Raw genomic sequence first — 25,047 nt, 5'->3', positions numbered from 1 at the left:
CGTATTATTTTCTAATTCAAGCCACGAACGAGTTTAATACCTACTTCAAAACAAACCTCTTAGTACAATTTTAAATCTACCACAGATCAGAGGGCTTATTAAAAATGGAGTGGGATTACGTAGTGCAGTTTCAACGGCTTTCCGATAGTTGAAGTCGGACTTACTGACTTACCGCTAAATAGTTAAGTGTATCGGCGCCTTTAGTAGCTCAAACTTTGGGGAGTTATTTTATGATTTATTCCACTCAATTTATTATAGACTAGCTTCGACGTCGACGTAGCTTTGACTTTGTAGAGAATAATGTATTATAACTTATCTCCAATATATGTATCGCTGTCGTTGCTAATGCATTATAATAAAGGCGTGACAAATTGATAAAAGTTTTTTTTTATTCCAAGTGGCGTTTGTGTTTTGGATGAGCTTATAAGCTTAACAATTATGTTACACGGAAGGATAAAGACACAAGGAATTTGATACTTTCTCCGTTCCTTGCATCTTTGTACCTCGTTACATCGATAGTTCTTAATTTCAGATTGTTACAATACAAGTTTATTATATGATATTAAATTAACAAATGTCTAATATAATCTGGAGATTCAGTTCAAGAAAGGAAATAATACCTAAAAATAAAATTATACAATACAAGTTAAAGTGTTTCTATAATTACTTTAATAGGATTAACATTTATAATTTGTTTAAATTAAAAGACAATTACAACATACAGAAACTGATAAAGGTTAACCCAGTGAGGCATACGCATTTCTAAATATGCTCAGCTAATTATAATTCATCGTCAGGAATCGATTTTATAATTGGGCTATTGTATTACAACTAAGGGTATGATTAAGAAACGAGACAGCACAACAACTTGGATAGTTGTATCCAATACATTTACGAAAGTCAGGCTTAGCGCTACGTTTCAGTATATTACCCTCAAGAACACAAGATGAAGATCTGATGTAAAAATATATCATATATATTTATATGGATATTTTATAATAACTAATAAATAAAAATTATATTTATGTAATCTATTATACATTATATTTATTTAAATAACTGAACACGACACACTATCTTAATTATCCTCTTAAAAATTATAGAGTTAATATTTGAAATATCCTTCATAAAACCTTAAAGAATCCCAATTTTACATTTTAATGACATTTATAATACTCGTACTATTTTCCCTTTAATTAACGACGTATGGAGATAAACTACGGGATTTAAAGTTAAATTAACAAGGGACCCGAAGTGTCGCCGATACCCAATGAATATACTGTTTAATCATACATTTTAATCTGTTAAAATAATTTAAACTTTTAATCCATGTTTGCGGAATGGATGTGATTCTGTTCACCGAAATTTCGCTAGTCGGATATATTCTGTGCCGTTTAATTATACTTTTTGTTTGACGGTGTTTTACGAAATGATAATTGTGATCTCGCCGTTTCAATTTATACTCGTGTTTAGTATAATAGTGAATTGTATTAATACATATTTGTAATGATTTAACTTCACCGTGTCTTATGGCTTTTTCTTTTTACTTCTGAAATGTTGGAAACCTTTTTGAGCTCGATGTATAAATGTTTAAGCAATCTGTAGCTTAACGTTTTTATTGTGTTACGGATATTCCACGTAATTTCTGTTTTTGTTTTTATATCGCTGTAACTGTTCAGCTGACAGTAAACTTACTATTGATTTGCTATTTAGAGTATCTGTTTGTAAATAAAAATAAATATATTTTATACAGTTCATTAGTTAGAATCGCATCGCTGTATATAATTAGGATTCCACCATTTTCTAAACTTCTCATAAGATGACGTCTGTTTTAATCTAGCTGGATGATTCATTAATTGACAAAGATCACATCCATCTAGCGGGGTTGACTTGCTGATAATGTAGTGATTCCGCCACCGGAAATAGTTGTAATACTGTTCTCTATTAGCTATGATATCGTGCATAGTTTCCGCAAGAGTGGCGGCTGATGCGTTGACGGCGTTTAGGTATGACCCGGGTGGTAGGTATCTGGAAGTATGTACTATGGTTAGGCAAATATATAAGTATGTAATATAGATTACATACTTATATATTTGTTATATTAAAAAAAAACTATTTTTTTTAACTAACATACAAACTTCAAACTAACTTTATTCATATAAACAAGTACACTTATGAACGTCAGAAAAGAAGTTAAATTAATTGTAAATTTACATTTACAACCAGTTCGCAAGTCAAGGGCGTAGAGCGGGCAAGAATAACTGGCAAGAAACTTTCCGCCCCTCTTTTAATCGCCAAGTTTTGAGTCAAACAAATTGTTTGAACTGGAGCAAATCAATCCCAAGTATTACGATCATGTATGTGCAGATAATTTGTACTTGCAAACGGAAGCTTTATCTATAATAAAATATAAAGTGTGAGTTATTTATGTTTTAACATAGTATTATGCGCATTAGCTAAAAAAGGTGGACAGCAGATATAGAAGCGTTAGTGGGAAGATAATGGAGAAAGAAAGCCATGGATAGATCCATTTGGAACTGGCTTGGCTGGAGTAGGCTTTACCCGTGAAGAGGTTCCGATCAATCGTACTGAAGTTCTGGTAAGGAAGAAAATTTATATAACCAATATCAACTGTATTCAACATATGTAATTCTTCTTGTAAATTACCAAATACCAATTAATAATTATAATCACAATTATACTTATAATTAAAATTATCAGGATGAGTTAAGGCAAAAATGTGATATAAGTCTTAGTACAGATTATATTATCTATAAATGAAAAGGCTTGCTAAAATGTTAAATGTCATCTAGTAGATAAAAGGGCCTGGGACTAGTGCTAGACTAGCTACTTCTGATTTCTCCTTCTGCATACATATTATTTGACATAATCTTTATAAGAATAAAAACATTCATACTTATTATAATGAACTCCGCCATATACAATAGGAACTGCGTAATTGTCATATGCGTTTAAAACGGCCTGGGTGATGTAATCGGCCGACATCGAGTCTTCGAATGCTAAATAAAAATAGTACATCTTCTTCACTCTCCAGTAGCAAGACTGCATGGTTTTACGTCTGCACTGCCTCGGTCCACATTCACCTGTAAAATAGACGAAAATGCTACGGTCCAATTCATATCCGTTATATGAATTACTTTATGTTTTGTCACTCTTATTTATTAGTAAAGTGTCCCGTGAGTATTAATGAGAAACATTTGAAGGGTATTTGCTTATGTCGTGCTTTCTTAACTTTTTATATGATCAAAAATATGGCACTAATCTCTTATAGTGCGATGTCCTAATACTCCGGAGTATGCTATAGCTGTCAACACCTTCGACTTAGGTTCCTTAAAGGTACGTAAAAGGCCGGCAACGCACTAGCAAGCCTTCTGGAATTTAGACTGTCGACTGAGAAGGTAGTGGTCGGATATTCACCAGCCGATAGCTTTACGTCCTCGAGGCTGTGTCAATACAATACTACTAACTTCCTTTAGAATCTTTTTTTAGAGAGATCGCAAGGCCTCAGTTATAATTTAAATACATTTCTGATGATCATTCTTACTATTAAGCAAAAAAAACACGTACCAAAAACATCTACAGTTAAATTGAACCTCCCAAGCTCCTTCTGAAGATCTTTTACTAAAACTTCTCTTTTGCTTCTACTCCTGCACTTATCAAGGAATATGACAGCGGCTTTAGATTTTGTACTAAACTTCGATTTCATTTTCTCATCGATAGGCTTCATATTTGTGTTCCAATTAAAATGGCTGCCCAGCTCTTCATACTGGGTGTTGTGCACTGTTATAAATCTGTACGGGATTGTTGAGTCGTATCTTAAAAGTATTAAGTAATAATTAGATATTTAATTCCTGTATATAATATTATCTTTTGTGGTAAAGCAAAGAATATACTGTTATTCTGGTAATCCTCATTTCATTTTACAATGCTACCGTACCATTAATATAATACATATACAACATTATACGTATAATCACTATTATTCTTTTACTTTAGTTTTTTATGTTTATTTCTGAGTAGGATATAGTACGTAACGAAACAAAAGTTACTATTTCGTAATAGACTTATAATTGAATTTAACAAGCCAAAAGAGGTTATAACAACCTGTTTGATTTTCCTGTGTGGGGTACACACAGAAAGTGTAGGGGTTTCGCTGATTCAAAACAGGATTGGAATCCAGAACTCGCGCGGCCATTGCATCGCCTGAATGTACTTGTAAATAATCTACCCACTTTACAACGACCGATCATGGTCTGATCTGATGCCTAATTAATAATAAATTGTTCCACAACTATGAGATCTTTTATAGTTGATTAATAAGGGAATCAATTCGACTTAGGGTCCTTAGAAGAAAAGAGCGTAACAAATTCTTAAAAGGCCCATCATTATAGCATTTGCGAGCCTTCGACACTCATGCCATGTGAGTGCCCATGGGCGGTGGTACTACTTAACATCAGGTGAGGCTCACCTAGCTGTTTGCTACATAAAAAAATATATATAAATATTTAATATACCTGTAGGTCCAAGTCCAATTAAAAAAGTAATCATACTTCGAATCACAAATGGGATAGTTATCTGCCGAATTATTAGCCACAAATATATACCTCTGATTTTGACCTCTCACATGCGGAAGATGTTCCGTATCTACACTAACATCTTGAAGATTAAAAAGTATTAAATCAAAATAACGAATATCGCCGAAGAGATTCCTGTTTCTCGTCAAATAACAATTTGTATATTCGCATTTTCGGTTAGTAAAGTATGTTTGCCCGTCTCCTTTCATTGCCTGAATGTCAGTCCAGACTAGTATATGCTTCATGTCGGGTTGAAAGCGAAACAATTTTTTTACAATGATCCGTTTTTGTGAAAATTGAATCAAGAAGATTATACACACTGGAAGTAATACGTGTGCAAAATGTTTGTAATGTTTTAAACTTCGCGTTAAGTTCATTATATAAGTGAACACCCGGCACATGTTGATACATAAATTATTTATTTTCACATACACGTAAATTCACTAGAAGAGATACAATTTATAGCATAAAAATATATGCAATAGATCGCTATGAAAATTTTGAGGTACAGACATGCCTTACATAAAAACAATCCATTCAATATAAATAAAAACCTACTATTCGTCACGTCACACGTCAAATAATTAACTAGAGTTTAGGTTTAGTTCTAGGAGCATGCCTATTTGTACCCCAGATTTTTCGCAACAGGTCTAATCGAATTTGTATCGGATCACTTGACGATAAGTTATTCATATTTCGATAGCAGTAAATACTTTGTCATTGTTGTCTATGTAATCTTAGAAATGTAGACGTTTAATACTGTCACCCTTAATAAATTTAAAGGAAGGTTGGTCACTTTGTGTGAATAGCTCGATAGCCTAATGAGAGAACTGTGTTAGGCCAGTCAATATTTACAAACAACTCCATGTTACAGATTTCGCAAGATCAAATACGGTATGTCAACAATAACACTAGTACAATGCTCTCAAATGCCGAGTACGTTTGAAGTTTGAGATTGATTCCTTTGACTTCCGAAAAAAATTTAATGCAAATTTATACAGCGTCTCTGTGACTTGCTAACTCTAAGTCGAAATTCATCAATAATATTCACTAGATTAAAGCTTGAAGAAGAGGTAATTGTTACAATAGTAGAATATTTTTAAAGAACTGTACTCAGTAAATCTTAGTCTCTTTCTTAGTGTTATTTTACGCATTAAAACCTCTTCCAATAAATCTTTGTTTAAACAATTTGGGATTCTGCGTCTATAGAACATTTCTATCCAGATTCTCATTTCTTATTTAGAATAGATATTAAAATGTGATTATTAATAAACACTTAGAATTATTCGATATATATGTTACACAATCGTCAAAAAAGTACTATATTTAATAACAACAAGGGGTATATAAAATATGATTAAAGCGACTCACAAATGATTTCATTTGTCACGCGGCTTCCACGATTTTTCTTCAAAACGTACATATTGTGCGAGTGATGTGGGTCCTGCAAGTTTTTTGAATAGACGATTGCCGTTGTTATAGAAATCATTTTGATGGGAGCTTTTCAAATTGTATTTTTGTCGTGATTGTGACATTAACGAGGGGACGAATTTGACTTGTGTAAAGAAAAATAAATTACATATTCCGATGACGAAAACAGTATGAAATCTCTGATGAGTTTTGGTAGTTGTTTTTTTGTTTTAACACGGATACAAACGATTTTTATGGTAACCCAACCTTCGACAAATAATAAATTTGGTAGACGTTTTTTTTAAATTAAAAGTATACGAATAAACTTGGATGACATTGTACTGCTTTATAAAATGATATGTTAGTTAAGTGTTAAGTAGTTTTCTTCTTCAGGAGCTACATTATTCCTAAAGGTTGGTTTGAACAACTTGAATTGCCGGGTTAGCTTGTCTAAACAGTTCCTAGGTGGATATGATGCCGGTCCACTCCCGTACGTTCCGCAACCACTTTTTGCTTTTACCAGCCGGTCTCTTGCCTTGCCTTTTGCCCATTATTATAAGCTGCAACAAGTTGTATCAATGATGACGCAAAACGTATCCGAGATATGCGAATTGCCTGTATTGCCTGAATTGTATTTTAACGTCTGTATAAACTTTCGTGTCGTTACGATTCGTTGAAAGACTCTTTCATTCGTCACTCACCAGTTGATGCAAAGCATGCAACGGTAACACCACATCTCAAAAGCTTCGAATTGCCTTCTTGTGTCTTCTTTAATAGTTTATGCCTCACATAGTAACTTTTCAGAGGTAATAGAGCAACATTTGAATTCTCAATTTTACGAATCGTTGATAAAAAAATATGTCACAGTGTATGAAGCATTTGTAATAAAGAAGGATTTGCTTATTCAAATAAACAAAAATATTTCAATATGATAAGTCCGATTTAGTATTCAGTGTAAGGAAATGTTTCGGTGCTAATACACGCCGCTCAGTATTCAGTAAAGGCCGGTGATTTTCCAATGAGCGAACTGCTACGAATGCAAACGCGATATCTTCACTACGTCTTACAAATGGACTTATTCGAATTGGAAAGCTTTTTAGTAATGTAATGTTAAAAATAACTTAGACTATTTGAGACAAAAATTTGGTTGGTTACGATGACTAAATTAAGAGGATGGCTGTTTCTTTATGCGATTTATTATGATATATAGAAATTACTACAAATTCTGAAAGAAAACACTTTTTTACCGGATTGAAGCTATGTCTTATTATGAACTTATAATTATTTTACAGAAATTTAAATTTATCCGACGTTTCGCGTGCTTTTCAGCGTGCGGGTCACGGTGACTAAAGACAAAAGGTTTTGAATGTCAAAAGTATCACAACTGTACTTATTTACCTGGAGTTTATATCGACTAAAACAATACATAGCTTCAATCCGGTAAAAAAGTGTTTTCTTTCAATGTGTAAAAGCTATGTTAACAAAAGACAATACTAACTACAAATTTTTACAAACATGAAGGTGTTGTCTTCCTGGTATTAATAGTTTATGTTTGAATGACACAGGCTCACATATTAGCCAATGACTAAAATATACCAATTGTCGAATGTTATGGGGTTACGGGACGTGATACATAGCTTTTTGATTTATACGTATATATACAATTTATGCTACCACTGGACAAGACAAGCGTATGATGGCCACTGGAAAATCTTGGGCCATGAGTCACGCCGGAAACGCGATATTTTATAAAACCAATATAAAGTTCAGAACATACGGGCTATTAATCATCATCAAAGTAAATTCGTTGATAATTTTATTGATTATCTATTTATATATAAATTATAAACTGCAATCTAAGTGTTTAATTAGAAATAGATTTTTTAACGCAAATATCATATATTCATACTTATAAACGTCGTTAACTTTTCAAAAAAGACAAACAGACGATAAAAATTGGCAGAGCAACTCTTTTAAATCGCCACAATGGAACCATCACAAATAAAAGGTAAAACACTAACCTACAAAAAGGCTAGGTTATAAAAGGTAAATAAACATATTTACAGAACAATATTTAAAAAGGAATGATCAGAATATTCCCTCGTACCAAGGTGGCGGAGTCGTCTCGCTAATGAGATTCTTTGGCTCGCGGTTTGCATTTAAGATCAGCTCCACTCGTATATTGTACTACCGCTTCCTAGTAATGAACCTCGCAACTCTACTTAGTTCAACAATCCGAAAATAATCTATTTATCTCTTTCAAAGGAGATGCTAATTGAAGTACATATTAATAGTATTATATTATTGCGGAAGTCTTATTTATCTACTAACAACCGCGCTCCATGTATGACAGATAATGAGAATTCATTATCATAGGGAAACAACATTTATACAAAAAAAAATATATGTTAGATATATGTAATTGTATTGAAAATTTTAAAATAACCGTATCTATAAACTTAAAAATTCGAAAAACGTCCAAACAACAACACCAACGTTGCGTCTGCAGACAATAGATTTTTTAATGTAATAGGAGGCAAACGGGTAGGAGGCTCTTCTGAGGTTCAGTGATGTTGGAATACCAGACTCGCAAGTACTTGGCCGGCCTTTTAAGAATTGGTACGTTCTTTTCTTGAAGGATCCTAAGTCGGATTGGTTGGAAAATGGGTAGCACAGTGGGTAGCACAGCTAAAAAGTGTTGGTGTAAGGCAAAAGTTGCCTTAAGAAACGCTCAGTTGTGGAACGACAGACGTCCAGGTGGTACGGATGGTATTTTGTATTCTGCCTTGACATCTGATTATGAAAATCAGCTGGATGTATTAGTCCAAACAACTCCTATGAACAATCTCCATGGTTAATGCGGTAGAAGAAATTAAGATATGTAAATAAAAAATAAAAAATTAAGGGCAAGATTATAGCGTGCGAGAATATTTAGACTATGAGTTTTGAAATTATAAACAACTTAACTGTTCTTATTAGTATGATAAATTAATTTAATTTAACATTAAATTATGATAATTAATTTGCATGCCGATTTTTAATATAGCTGGTTGTGTGTTTTTTTAATAAATAATCAATCTGAATGTATCACTTTCAATATCACCGTATGATAACAAAATCCGTAAGTTAATAAATATCCTAGGAGCTTATAAACTTTCGTAGGATTCTAAACGAGAGACAAATTATATTAATTTACGCCCACATTCCTATAATTAACGATTTATTATTTTAATAACGAATAATGAATGGGATAGGTGGTAAAGTCGGTTGAAGGTATTTAATACCAAACAATGAAAAGCGTTGAAGAGCTTTCATGCCAAATGATGACCCCTAAATATATCCCATACTTAAGGCAACGGAGTAGTAGACAAAGCCCTTTCATGGACCTCGCTAGTTCTGTTTTGTCTAGTGCAAATGGTAAGAAGCATTATTATGCAGTGACATTTCACAACAGCTGTGCTGACATCTCTGCGGCAGTGTCGAGTACTGCAAGGTTCTGTGAGACTTCAATTAAACTCAGAAAAACTATTTTGTACAGACTGCTTACAGTGAGGTATTTATTATGTAACGACGGCTAAATCCTGCCTTAAAAAACCTATTATAAAACAACATGGTAAGGAGATAAAACTCTTTAGTCAATGTCTCTATGAATGGATAATAATATCATTTAAAATACGACTCCTATATGGGAGAATAAATTGTTACCGAGCGACATTACAATATCACAAAATGTTAGAAGTATGCAAAAAATCCTTTTATTGAAACTAGCGAGGTTGTTATCCATTATGTATTAGGCGCTTGGGACGAAGTGTTCATTGTTTTTTCCTTTTTATTGGTACGGGAACCGGCAGTGAGGTTTCGTTATGTCCGATAGAATTCACCTATACAATTGGATAAAATATATTATTAACTCATGATATTGTTTGTTAAATAACAATTGAGGCATATGAATGACTGTTTGATGATATAATGACTATTAATATTAAATAAATATAGAATATAAATATATGTTATATTTAACTTGTTTAAACTAAAACTTAAAAGTCTGAATATATCTTATTACTGTCACCTGTCAGTATAAAAAGTTATAATACTTATTAAAATACCCCAAATGAAATTAAGTCTAGTGTGTCGAATATTTTTTACACATATTAGACATACACTTTGCTTAAATGTGTAGAAATGTATCCGTAAAGAATTCGTATTTATTAATTTTCGTATCGTGTTAAACAATGGGAACGTGTGACAATAATGTGAACATATCTGCAATATTCAGTTTTTGTCCGTCTACCTTAGTCCCCAGAGGGCCACTGTCTATGACACATGCGTGGGACAGAATCTCAAATGGGCCCCTTGAATACATTTGCTCATCCAATAAGGCTTGTCGCCTTTTTGTCACAAAATTGCAATATTTTTTATACGAGCTAATCTATGTAAAAATATATGGCCCGAAAATGTTTGACGTTTCATTATGAAGTTAGTGTTGCTCAGGAATAAATAAATTTATTTCTAATCATTTTGAAAATAAACAACGAATTATACGAATAATACATAAAGGAGGGTAAGTAAAAATGTTATGACACGCTTGAGTTATAAATATTAATAAAGTATTTATTACATTATTTACATAACTTGTCGAGTTACATACATTGTTCCTGAGAGTAGCTAACTAACGCGATACTGTTTGGTAATATAGAAACTAATTTGGCAACATTCGCCTAATATCTACGCGGAAAATATGCAATTTAGCGACAGCTATACGATACACCTAACAACACAGTTATAATTTTCTCACATAGTTCACTGACAATGTTGGTAACTATTTGAACGTTGTACGTAATTGATTTACGTAGCGGTAAAGTTATCGAAGTTTGTTAGTGAAGATTTTAATGGTGGTGTTGTGGTTGGAAGTTTTTAATAATTATAAACCTTTGGGAGCTTCATATATGAGGTCTTACGAATATATACAAAAAAAGAAAACATAGCAAATGTTATGCAAAATGCCGAATTTAATATTAACTGGACACATACTTTAATTTACAACGTACTTTTAGTACACCACATCATATATAATGCATTTTATATCTTATATGTTATAATGTATCTATTCTAAAATACATGACAGTTATGCAGCACATGCTTTTTACAAAAATAATAAAAATATTCTTTTAATTTTAAATAGTATTTTTTGCTTAATAATTCGTATAACATACCAAATAGGTGCTTGACAACGCTTTTTTTAAAGAAAAAATGGTTAAAACAAAAGAGTTACTTTTGTCTATGTTCAATAGCATCTCTAGTCCAATCTGAGACACACACTTCGTAGTTCCGTTTGACCAATTACAATCAATCAAAAAGTTATTTTAAATTTTTCATTCTAAGGTAGAGCCTCATCTTTACAATTATCAACAAATCTGAAACTATTGTTTTGCCTAGGTCACAGGGAAACCATGCATTAGGCGGACATCCTACACGATACAGATAATAATTAATGTCATAAAAGACCATTTTCAAATGAAAGCTAATTCAATAGCGTTGCCAATTGTCGAGCACGACTGGCTTTGAATTCAAAATGAATTTACCACCCTAATTTGTTGTATCAGTATAATTAATGTATCCGTGTAATCGTATTTGTTTCAATTAAGTTATTTATATAATTGCAAAGGTATCCTTATTAATTTGATGTGATATTTTTTTATTTATTATTATTATTTTTTAGTCTTTGCGTTGCTGAACATTTATTAAGATGTTTCTCTTATATTTAAACTATAAAAAATAAAAAAGTCAATGGCGCTACAACCTTTTCAGGTCTGGGCCTCAGATTTCTGTATCTGTTTCATGATCATTTGTAAATTGATTAGGCAAGTAAGTGATCAGCCTTCTGTGCCTGATGTACGCCGTCGACTTTTTAGGTCTAAGGCAAGTCGGTTTCCTCAGTTTTCCTTCACCATTCGAGCGAATGTTAAATGCGCACACAGAAAGAAAATCCATTGGTACACAGCCGGGGATCGAACCTACGACCTCAGGGATTAGCGTCGTACGCTGAAGCAGTGGCTTCAACAACACTGTTCTTTAAACTATGCTTGGTCATTTATGAATTTATAAATATTAAACACAAAATGTTACAGTAAATGAAGTAATAAAAACACTTTAACTTGTATTGTATAATTTTATTGTTAAGTATTGTTATTGTTATCCTTTTTGAACTAAGATTCCAGGTTACATTGGACATTTCTTAAATTATATGCTCCGTAAAATTTATATCTTACCTTCGGGTCAAACGCATGCTGGTCCCTTAACTGTACGAGCGACTGTTAAATGCGTACATAGATCGAAAGTCCGGGGAGTCCGTATGAACGTCAAAAAAAGAAATGTACCTTAAATGCTTCTAATTTTCGCTCAATGTCGCTCGCTGAAGCCATTAGATCAACACTCCTCATCTCTATAACTCAAATATTAATAATAATAACGCCTTTTATTTCGAAAAATTTAACAATCAAATTATACTATAAATTTTTAACTCTAGTTTTTCAGTTTAGTAATTTCATGATACGCCTCATTCAACCCTTTCCAAAGTTCCCTTCTAGTTTTACGTTTCACCTTTGTGCGAGAGTCGTGCTTTTTGAACCTGGTAATGGAATTACTACAAGGATCCGGTTGTCGTTAAATCGATGACCAGATTGCCTAAAAAGAAATCTGAGACTAGGAACCATAAAGGAAATCTTTTTTGTCTAGCGATACTGCGTTTGTTCTCTATTTTTATTTATGCGTATTAACTACAGTCGGTACATAAGGACACGCGGCATTCATCCATCACCCAAGAACTAACTTGTCAGATTGGAGCGCGATCACTCAGGCCCTCCATTAAGCTGAGACTATTCGTCAATCGGGATTTGGTCGCATTGTTTTACGGGTCACGAGTTCGCTAAATTAAAAAGACGTTTAGGTTGCCTTCATTTATACACGTGTTCCTTTAGCAATTTTATTTGAGCTTTGTGTGTTCTTAGATGATAATAAAAATTTAATGAGTATGTATTTACTAGTTGTGTTTGTGTTTATTAAAGTGAAGTCCCTGAACGAACTACTGAGGCGTGTAGCAGATACTGCTAGATAGATAAAAATACTGGCGGGGATATAAGTGTCACCGTTGATCCTATACAGTGCTTGTTAATCAACTTCTACGTTGAATTACGCACTTTACTCACGTCAAATTTCAACAGTTCAGTTCAGAGCCATGAGGCTCGTTTCTATTGAGACTGGCCATTTACGCTAAAGTTATAATGCACATATGTGACACTGTTTATTTATGTATATCAAATCTTTATTGACATAGCAGCAGTGTTAAGATGCATCGTTGGAAACCTTTCCGACATTTTTTTAAATGTCGTATTAACAAAATAACATATGTTTTTAGAAAAACAGGGATCGAAGGCGCTAGGAATACTACACTGCCAGTGTGTTGCGTTGTCTTTTAAATGCTTTTGTTGCACCCTCCCTAGCGAGATAATACAGTCCATATTCTGTTCGGGGCTAAGCCCTTTTCGGGTGGTGTGTTGGCTCGCGCCCAGCCCTAATACAGGGCAGTACGGATGCGGGCTCTTAGCATTTGATGAGGGCTGCAGCACACGAAAGACTCGACTCGCAGCGCGAAGTTGGTTCTTTTTAATATAAAAATAGCGATATTTTCTAACCTCCCCACCTCTTACTGCCAAATAAATCTCCACTTTCGTAATATAGCATAACAATCTTGTTATTAACCAACCGTACATCATTCTTATTTATATTAATTATTAGATCAAAAACTCTGTTTATAACCGCTTTCTTTAAATACGGAAGACGTTTCTGTTGTCACTTCCAAAAACTAAATAAGTATCTAGATAGCTATACCAAATGACAAGTATCTATTCAAAACAATTCCCTGCTATTGGAAATTGAAAAGCGCAATACAAAGCAATATCATTCGACAGTAGCACTATACATCACCGGTTTAAAAACAAAAGATTTATCACGAGTACAATGGAGACGTACAACTCTAGATGAAGATGGATCGTTCCCAACTATGGTCACCGGACCACGCTTGTATTCCTTACAAGCCTTTGTTTTTCATATAGATTATTTAATGTTATAAATATGTGGCCTTATGTATATTCGGCTATGCAATAATATAATGAAAAGCCAACAATCCACTTGCGAGCCATTTGCCGGTGTGTATGTCCATGGGCGGCGATATTACTTAACAGGTGAGCCTTAAGTGCGTATGCCCCCGTTCTATTAAAAAAAGGCGGTTAATATATTGGTATGAAGGTAGGAAAGATCTAGGGTTCTATGCTTTTTAATCCTCATTATCGTTGTGTTGCAATACACTATAGAAATCAGAACATGGAGGTTCGTTGAAATTTAAATCAATTGTGGTTTCGCTGGAATTTGATGTCAGGATCTTCGGAGATAATTCATGTGACAACCTCTAACGCCGGTGCAGTATAAAACTTAAACTTCTTAACAACTTAGCCGGAAAGAATGAAGAAGAAAGAAAGAAATATGAAGTTGAAATATAATTACATTTTTCTTACCAATTATGCCAAATATTTTTAATATAAGTGTCAATGAGTGTACGTATGATACATAAATTACATAGAACACAAGTTAATAATAAAAGTAATAAATAATTATTTCAATTTCATACATTTAATTTATTATTATTATAAAAATTACAAGAGATGGAATCTCGCCTACACATAGAACACCAAATATTTGCCGCAATAACATGGAAGGCTCTTTAAAATATCCGTAAAATATGTGGACATTAGGTATGCGAGTACAGTAATAGCCGCAATTTTTCCTCATAAAACATAAATTCCTCTCACAACTTGGAGTGATCTTCTAAGGTTGTTCGTAATTTTATGACGAAACTTTCGCTCTTTCGCTACAGCCGTGTTACAAATTTGCTCATCTTTATGCCGATAAATATAAACTCTAGTTAATTTCCGTGTAATTAGCAATCTTTTCTTTATTCAAAAACTATGCGGCTAGAAGGCTGTCCTTATCACTTAGTAAATAAGTAAACGTGACAGAAGTATTGAACTAATTGAGTAACGTCTCTCGGACAAGAAAAAAAACGCCACAAAGCCGGCGGAAAAAAAATAAACGGCTCAAATATAAGAGTCTTTCCTCCAACTTTGATTTTATTCCATTTGGAGAAGAGACTCTTGAGCCTTGGGGTTCATGTGCACAGGTGCCAAATAAGGGTATAAGTTGGCGCCTGGTATTTAGTAAGGGTGACACCAGAGCTGGTGATTTTCTCGCTTAAAAGGCAACCACTGTGAGTAAAGAAAAAAAAATGTATTAAATTACATAAGATAGGCAAGTAGTGCAAAAATACATGTTATACACAGTTATTAAGACAAACAAGAGGAACAAAAAAAAACTAAACTAAAAAGATGATACATTAAAAATAGAAAGTAAAAAGAGTTTTAATTTATTTATGAATTCAATTTCTAATTATTATTATTATTCTGTGTCTTGAGTTATATGTTTATAAAATCGTTTTAGTAATTTTTAAATTCAGTTATGCGAAATGAAAATCTTTTAATAAAATGTAATATTATCTCTAAATGCGTTATTAAGTATAACTGTTCATTATTCGAGATTCGTTAACACCCACATTTTTTGTAAGCATTTATGACAGCCAAAGGAATACGCCATATTTGCATTTCAAAACTAAAAAAGCAAATTTTTGTGCTTCATAATGTCATGTTAGATCGAATTTTCAAGTTGCCCAAGGCTCTATATTCGTTCCATTGCGTTTCAAATTACGAAAAATATTTACAAAGAGAAAGAATTCAAAAATTTTTATTAAAATATCTTTGACATCGCTGCAGCGCTGCAATTCACTTACCACGATTTTGTGGTAAAATATTTTATTTTCTCGATGAAAATAAAATTAAAATTACAAGAATTTGGTGCAAATATTGATAATAATAAATATTTATAGTTATAAAAAAGTTTTAAATTATTTTAATAACAGACGACTTCGATGTGTGATTCGGACAAAAAATATATTTATTTTCCACTGTGTCAAGTTTTAAGGAACTACCCTCATTATTTTTACCTTGTTTACTACACATTTAAATTAATTAGGTGTAAGTGCTTCACAATAGTCGTGATTGAAGACTGTCTATAAGTTTGTCTTTTTTTAATTGACTTAATTTTGTCCTCTTGTTTATCGAAAACCTACACATATACGGATAATAATTTTGACTGATTTTGATCACATAAAATATGGGTTACGTCCACATAGATTAATATCTAATAGATATAATATATATATATATATTAGATATAAGGGTAAGATTCGGAATAAAGATTGTGCTATCTTTACTTCTGGTATATTGGATTTTGACGTCTCATTTCTGATCCTACAGACCGTGGTACGTTTTTTTTATTGTAATAGATAATAGACTTGCGTACTATTATCTGACAAGTTTAATAAAACACTGTAAATAATACATTTAGTAATACAAAATCAACATTAGACTAAAGATCGTTAAAACCGTATCAAAATGCAGATAAAAACAATAGAACTCAACGTCATTGCGCATCTCAATAAGCTGTTTATTCAGTGATTTGCATCAGCGGAGCTGGATTTACATGTCAAAACGTTAACTTCAGACATGGCCTGCTTACAAGCGGAACTAGGGCCCTGTTTATACGGTGTGAAGATCGAGGTATAATTGTCCAGTGTTATTGAAAATTTTTGAAATTCGAATGATATTGTTAGTGCCAGTATCAGAAAACAAGTATCGTGCAATTTATTACTTATCTGCACAGACAGATTATATAAAATTTTGAATTAAGAATTTATCTTTTAATAGTAAAGCATTGTAAAATATGTTATACCAAGAAATAGAGTACAATTAAAATATAATGAAAAGTAATAAAAACAACAAATACAGAAAATAATTTACACAAGACCTGTCCTAAATTTAACACACAAAGAATATTACTTGAAAAATTTTAACATACACTAATATAAATTCGATATTTCTACGTTTCACTCCAGATGAGGTTATAAATTGAATCGGGATAGTACGAATGTAAGTACAATTCAAAGGTGAAAAAAGTCGAACATTCGACCGTATCCGTCCAACTTTCACGTCACGTTTATAAAATAAAACGTTTAAAATTTTCACAAAGTTTCCTAGAGGATTTTGCCAGTTTCTAACTTCGCGGGAGCTTAGCGTACTGCCACTGTCTACGAACTTTATTCAATAGCTACCGAGACTATTACGCGATAGCTTTTATGTATTTTGCATATGTATTGGTTGTTTTTTAAATTATTATAAGAAATATTTTATTTGCCAAGATAGTGGTAGAATTAGATCGAACAACTACAAATATCCGCACAGTCAGCCATATATAAATATAATTTTTTATATGAGTAAGAATATATAATAAAGTCAAAATTAAGTTATTTACAATTGGTGTCAAATCTATGGTTCAAATACTCGCCTACGCTATTTAAAAAATAAATTTAATCAACTTCCCCTTGAAAGAATTACACGGCAGTGCTCTATAACTTTTAGGAAGGTATTTAGGTATCGGAATTGATATTTTATACAGTACTAGGAGACCGATACTAAGTTTTAAGCGATTTTAAAGTAAGTGTCCAGCAAATGGAAATGTTCAAAATTTTCTAGAGACTTAAGTCGTAATGTTCTCTTTATAAAAATTGAGTATGTTTCAAGGGAACAGTTCAAGTTTCATGGAAATCAGTTTTTGAGATATTTACACTTATCTGGATTCTCTCTTCAAGAAATAGATGAAATTTAACTAACACTCTTGTGTCTACCATATTCAACTACTTTTTTACTCCCTGCAGTCTTGTAATCCAAGACGTCGAATAATTTGTCTTAGATTGAGATCATTTGAAATTAATTAAACGTTGTAAGTATTATTTATTATTATTTGTATTTTGTCTATAATAATGAAAACAATACCAGTTTTTAGCTTAGCTATTCTAGCTTACGTTATTCTATGTACAAACATGAATATCGATTAGTAAAGTTTCATTTTAAATATATTTAACAAACAATACAAAAAAGGATCGGTATAACGTATTTACTATTTAACATATGTATTTTAACAGTTTTATTTAACATCCCAACAGTAGACTAAAATCTGCTGTCAAACATCTGTCATACATCTGTACTACAATATTTTATAACAAAAATTACAAGAATAAAAACTTTGATTCTCTCGAACATTTTCCCCTTTCCACCTTTCTTTTTCTTTTCTCCGTAGTTTTTCATGTTTATCATTATGTCTGCTCTGAGCGCGACAGTATCTGCTACCGCCAACCTCGTATCACTATTATTGGGAACATTTTCTTCTTTTAAGAATGTTTTATAGTCATTTTAACTGTTCTATTGGTAGATAAATCATGAAGGTGCATCATGTTCAATGTAATTCAATAATACTGCAGAAAAGTCATTAAAAAACACTGGCGCTACAACCTACTACGTTGCGTTTCGTGATAATTTGTTTGTTTTAAAAGCCAACTAGATGATCAGCCTTCGATGCTGACACTCGCCGTCTACTTTTCTGGTCAAAGACATGTCCGTTTTCGACGGTTGCACGCTGTAGACACTCGGCAATATAGTTCAGGGACGCTCAACACAAAGGAATTGTAAGTTAGCACAATATAATAGAAGAACAAAATACCACTGGTACTTGTCAAGCCCTTACGGGTTCTAGCATATCATGTTTATTAAACAAATATTATTAATAAACAAAGACGATTAATAGCGTGTTTGCGAATAGCATTAGCAATTACAATAATTCAACCTAACCCAAGCTGTCCAAGCGGCTATTACGTAACTTAAGTGATATGAACCCTGTGACGAATGTATGTCACTATCACCAGGAATTAATGTGTCTTGAACCATTTATTGATTTAATGTTCTGTTATTCACATGTATTAGTTGTATTCAAGCACATTGAGCGCATTGGTTAAGCTTTGTGTCTAAGTTAATAATTTCATGCCATACGTTAATTGTTGCAAGCGTTTAAACCACATATTAAACGCTTGCAACAATTAACGTGGAAGAACACTAGGTGTTTCTGATGGTAAAGTACAATTGTCTTCAGATACTGGAAACTGTTACCCTGCTTCCTGTGCTTAGCGATAGGGCTGTTCGGTTTTAATGGGTAGGGGACCACCACACCTCCCGGTTCACTTTAATAAGTTGCTCCGGCCCAGGGATGGTCCAGTCTGTAAATGGATTTTCCATAAATAGGAAAGAAATGCTATATCTCAGCTGGTCTAATACTAATCTTAGTGTTATGGAAGGAAAATAAAACAGTGTTGGCGTAGTGGTTTCAGCATGCTACTCACATACCTGAGGTCGTAAGATTGCTGTACACTAATGGACATTCGGTCCATGTGTGCATTTAACACTCGCTGTTATGGCGAGGGCAAACATCGAGAGGAAATCGGCACAAAAAGTCGAGGGCGTGATTTATTTATTTACAGCCATGGTAAAATTCTAACTAAAAGTAACATAAAACTAAAATAAAATACAATAAACTTATTTTACAAAACTGACAGTGAACTCCTGCTAAGCGGTGAGTTAAAGGCAGAACACCTACTTACCTATTAGCAAAAAAAAATGAAACTGGTACTGAAATTTGAGGTCCAGCTAAAGGGTTGTAGCGCCAGTGTTTTTTTATTGATAAAAAAAACTCACTTAGCTAGTGACAGAGATCCTTTGATATTCTCCACGGTGATTCAACAAATACGTGTTTCCGTATCACGAAAATCACTTAGCATATGACAAATAGTGTTGGAGTGACATGCTTTTAGGGTACGGAGTTGAACGTTTTTCGCCATTCTATTTCGGGTATGAAATATGACAGACTTTATAGTTTATGTGTCTATATAGATTAATTAAACACATAAACTTCACGGAAATGAGAGTGATGTGTTCAGTGAAAATACACTCGCTGAAAAGCCACCATATAAAGTAGATTAGATTTTATTAGAATTGTTTGTAGGTTATTTTTGTTTATAATTGGGGGATAAACAAGCCTACCACGTCTACAAAGGGTCAGTTGCTGGCCATGGACACGCATTATTAGTGGCAGCGTTGCCGGTCTTTGAGGTTGTACACTCTCACTTTGAATAGTTGGAGGTCGTATCTCTTAGCGAAGACCCCCACTAGGAGTCGATTCCACAGTTCACAAAAGAAAGTACCTTGTGAAACGGACTGAAGACATCCAGCCATCACGGTGATGTTGATGAAATTTTGCATTGATACGGCTCGTAAGGGAGGGTTCAACACAAACAATCCCAAATGTTTTTTATTTTACCTTTTTGCACTACTTTAGGGTAGAGACTTAGGGGAGAGAGTACACGCGAAATCACGCTACTGCTCTTAAGATAATTGTTTCAGTAATTTTGAAGCCTCGATGTGCACCGATACACCAGCATTCCTTATATCCAAAAAGTTGATGGCGTGTCTCTGGCACAGAAGGTTGAACTCTTGCCCATTAGAAAAAAAAACAATTGATCACGAAACACACACAGAAGTCTGAGGCCCAGACCTAAAATTTGAATAGCTTGCAGCAGATTGCAGCGCCCCAGTTTTACTGATAAAGATGATTAGTTTTATCTAAACTCAATTAACAAGGTTAGGGAGAAAGTTTTCACAAAAGCTCACAAATAGTGGACCCTGAGGCCGATAGGGGCTAACAAAGTTATAGTGGTTTATTTATTTAGGGGCTGCTACACATATGATTGAGATTACTAATCGTTGAATACGAATAATAAATTAATAACTGTTTAAAATTGTTCCTAGATTGTGACTCAGTACACACCTGATTTATGTTTCTTCGTAGTTCGGTTCCCAGCTAAACAGTTATGTTTTGAATTTTTAGGCCACGGAAAGCTGATCTTAAAATTGTATGTTAGAAGTAAAAGGTGACTATATAGCTATATCCCGCAGTACTATTAAACAGCTGAAACATGTGTGTAAAACTATCAAACTAGGAATGTGGTCCGGCAGTGTTTATCTTTAAGTCGATTCTCATTTCATTTGACTTTGAAACGTGCTTTGCTTTCCAAATATATTTTAAATCGGAAAGTAAAATTGCGAGTTAATAAATAAAAGATTTTAGTTTGTACAACGATTTCTATTCTAAACACGTAGCTTAGAAATTAATTATTATATACTATTATTATTATATAATAAGTTACTATATTGTCCTTCCTGTAATGAATAAAAAATATAGTAAAAAAGTAAGTTTTGTTTTGTATATTGCTTATTTCAAATACTACATTTTAACGGGTTATAATTAAATAAGAATTGGCCAAAATCATGATTTACTAAAACAGAATGGCCACTAAAGTATGTAGGACTTTCACTATATTTATAAAACTCAAATTTAACTTATAAAAGAAGTCAATCTAGATAGAATAAGTATCTTGGTCTCCGAAACCTGAAGCTTCCATCTACCTGGCCTCTGCAAATCAACTGCAACAGGTCCTCCTCCACTCTGTCAATCCAGGAAACCAATCTACTACTCTCCAACCACCAGAGCGGCTCAGGTAAGCCTCCTTCACCACCCGATCACGGCACATGCGCTCAATTTATAAAATATTTCGCGATTTGGCTCTTTACAAATTAGGGAGAAACCAAGATGACATTTTGTGTAGATTTTTTCAGAGCAGTGTTGGCCTAGAGGATTTAGCTTGGACCCTCAAATCCTGAGTTCAGTCTTTCGAATATCGGCTAATGAAGTTTTATTCCTATACAACTAGCATTTAAAACTTTCTCACACAGACTTCAGCAAGTTATACAAAAATGGACGACATATGTACACAGTTTTTTTTATAGAACAGGCAAAAAACGGGCAGGAGGCTCACCTGATGTTAAGTGATACAGCCCCCCATAGACACTCTCAATGCCAGAGGGCTCACGAGTGCGTTGCCGGCCTTTTAAGGCTGATGGGCTCCGGGAGTCTCACTCACCGCATGAAGCCGAGTATAACAAGATGAACCAATTGTACCACTTCACGCCGGTTTTCTATGAGACAGTGGTACTGCCCCACTAGGAAGGGGAACATCTTTGTCCTCTGCCAAGATCCATGGTGGTGGCGCCGCTGGATTCATATTATTCTGTATTATGTTTATTTTATTTGACGCTTCAAAGCAATTACTGTTACAGAACATGAGCGAAAAGCTGTTCAAGTATACACCATCCAATGAATAAACAGTAGCTTTACATCGCTGGTGCATTGAGCTTAAAAAGTTTTCCCAGTGCGGACAAGCCCTAATCTCCTAACAATGTATGCATTTGTAATTTTTTCTCTACTATAAAATTCTGAACCAACATGGGAACTAGATGTTTGAACTATTCGGACTTTTATTGATATTGCTGCATAAAGGGAAATATAAATAAGACTGTGTACATAGCATTCATAAGTAAAAAATATAGGATAAAAGCAAAAAATATAACTATAATAATAATAAAAATATAATATACCTACTAAATAATGATGACTAATAATAATGTGAACTATGTGGAGAAAGGAAGTTGCTGCTCCTCCTCCTGGTTCAGTCTAACCGCTGTAATAACTTCGTTAGTGTGAATCAGCGTATTTTTTTATTTAGTAGGAGGCAAACGGAGGCTCACCTGATGTTAAGTGATACCGCCGCCCATGGACACTCACATTGCCGGCAACGCACGCAATTAATATCAGGTGAGCCTTCTGCATGTTGTCCGTTCTATAAAAAATAAAAACAAATTTTTAATGATTTGTACACAAGGTTTTGATATAGGAATTGTTATAACCTCTCTGAAATCTTCGTTTTTCATTTATTAGTTTTCATTTATCTAAAATAGTCTTTTGTATCTACATTTCGGGCGCTTTCATGCATTCAGTGACAAATATAAAGTACTTTTAAGGTGTGGTGAAGTTGATCGATCCACTTTATTTGTAAAGGTTCATTTAGGGAATGTCCTGCATCCCCCCCAAGGTCCAAGCTTTGACGTGGCGGGGGGGCTCTAGTACTTGGAGTGCAAGCCAGCACTTTAGGGAAGCCGATTGGACCGATGGTACAGTTCTCAGTAGGCTTCTTTAAATAGAAGAAACTTGATGAACAACAGTAGAAGTAGTGGTCGTAAGGGGAGGGTGTGCGTCATCTATTTTCGCACGTTGGGATGGCCGGCCAGCGTTTGTGCGCTTCATTTGGTGTATCATTATATCTGGGGTGTAAGCCAGCACCTTGGGGAAATGTATGGACTGAACTTTGTAGTTTAACTCGTATTAGTGAATATCAAGAGCATTGCTCTTGGCACATTGTTTTTGGACTTCCGACCGGTTGGACTTCCGACATCCAACTGGCGTGGACCAAAACTGGTGGGCTCAGGGCGTGCCCCCGGTTCAATTTTTGAATCGGTTACGACCGGTGTTGTGTATTTTTATTTTTATTATTATTATTATTATTATTTTTATATATACATTTGTAATGCTCTGCATATGGTGGATGACCTTCTAGGTATGTGGCGCGACGGATCTGGTGGCTGCGATAAGCAGTTTCCGGGTGGGTTTCGACTCTCCGTCGGGCAACCTGTTACCTCCTGCGTGTGTCGTTGTCATGTCTAGCGGCATGCTTGTGGCCAGGGGGGCTTGCCTTAATTGGCCGGCCTTGAGAGAAAGGAAAATCTCAATAAAAAAAACCCTTAAATTCCCGACATTGGGGCGCCTTGTAGGTTTTGCGCGGTGTCGGTTACCTGTGTTTACAGGTGGCTGGTGAGTAAAGTCAGTCGCTAGCGGCCATCCCTCGGATACCTCCCGTCCTCCGAGTGGTATAAGGGTTACCTAGGTGCAGGGGGCACCACCTGGGTGGACTATGTTTTTTCCCCCATGGAAAAATAATTTATGAAATGACAACAAGAAATAATCTAAAAAACAAAAAAACCAAATCAAAAGAAGATGTTAGTGTGGAGATGCCGTGTGATGCGGCTGAGCAGGAAGCTGGAGTGGCAATGGCGGGCGATCATTTTGTTTTGCCAGCGCCCCCCGGTGATATTATGTTGGAGTGCCCTGAGATGTCGGATTCTTCCACATACTCAGGTGTTGTAGCAAGGGAGTCTTTGAAAGGTTCATCGCGGTTTTGGAGCTCCCGGAAGCGTTTCAGAGAAGTCGCTGACACCGATTCAGATATCGCAAGAGAGGCGTCTTCAAAGATAACGCGGCGTAAAGGCAGAGGTCGGCCATCCACTAAGGGCGAGAATGTGGATTCGGTTGCTACTAACAAGTCTGCTAAGTTAAAAGAATCAAGAGCTGAGAAAAAGGCTCGAGAGGAAGAAGAGCTTTTAGCATTGGAAATTCAAGCTCGAGAAACACGATGCACTTTATCTTCTGTCTTGGTGTCGGAACAGGGCGAGGATATGTCATTGGATTTAGTAAAGAGGATTGAGGCTAGCTTGGGAGTTGTTGAAAAGGTTGCCACAAAATCGTCCAATATCAAAGGTCAATGGGTCCATATGGCAAAAAATGCCATTGCGGACATGCGGAAGGATATTGGGGTACTTGCTCAACGTTCAGTTTCTGAGGAAACTCGATCTCTGCGTGAAGACAACGAGCGCCTTAAAAAGCAAATTGAGATACTCCAGCAGGATATGACGGATCTTCGGAAACATATTGGAGTTAATTCAAAGGAGCCATTGCTTACTCCTTCTCTCCTCGAGGAATTTGAGGCGAATCTGATGCGCCGTATCGGGGATAGATTAAATGCGCGGATTGAGAGTCTTGAGCTTAGGCTTAATCCTGCACCTGTATTAAGGCCTTCTCTAGCTGCGGACCGATGCAAGATCGTTAGGCCGCCTAGATTTGAGTCAGATCAATCCCAGAATAATAGGCAGGTGAATAGCAGAGGCTTGGGTGCAAGCAGCATCTACTGATTTGCCCCAACTACCATCCTCTATTTCAAAAAAGAAGAAAAATAAAAGAATTGCAGGAGATGAAATAATGGCCATTG

At 34.5% G+C, this 25,047-nt stretch overlaps 1 protein-coding gene across 1 annotated transcript; it reads right to left on the bottom strand.

Moving 5' to 3' along the window:
• Nucleotides 1–1,757: 1,757 nt before the first annotated feature.
• Nucleotides 1,758–6,018, bottom strand: LOC123712260 (alpha-(1,3)-fucosyltransferase C-like). Its single transcript, XM_045665269.1, has 5 exons — nt 5,967–6,018; nt 4,536–4,914; nt 3,589–3,836; nt 2,918–3,104; nt 1,758–2,028 (listed from the first exon to the last, which is right to left on the bottom strand). The coding sequence occupies exons 1-5, from the start codon at nt 6,016–6,018 to the stop codon at nt 1,758–1,760; spliced, it is 1,137 nt and encodes a 378-aa protein (XP_045521225.1).
• Nucleotides 6,019–25,047: the final 19,029 nt, after the last annotated feature.

This window comes from Pieris brassicae, chromosome 7 (assembly GCF_905147105.1).
Source record: "Pieris brassicae chromosome 7, ilPieBrab1.1, whole genome shotgun sequence".
NCBI lineage: Eukaryota > Metazoa > Arthropoda > Insecta > Lepidoptera > Pieridae > Pieris > Pieris brassicae.
The sequence above is the reverse complement of the archived record's forward strand: the minus strand, read 5'-3'. Positions and strand labels throughout refer to the sequence as shown.

Excerpts from the sequence above, each read along its gene's own strand:
- LOC123712260 (XM_045665269.1), bottom strand. The coding sequence starts at position 6,018 with ATGTACGTTTTGAAGAAAAATCGTGGAAGCCGCGTGACAAATGAAATC. Across the intron at positions 4,915-5,966 it reads CGTGACAAATGAAATCATTT|TGTGTATAATCTTCTTGATT; the intron begins GTGAGTCGCTTT and ends TATTACTTCCAG. Across the intron at positions 3,837-4,535 it reads AATTGGACTTGGACCTACAG|ATACGACTCAACAATCCCGT; the intron begins GTATATTAAATA and ends AATACTTTTAAG.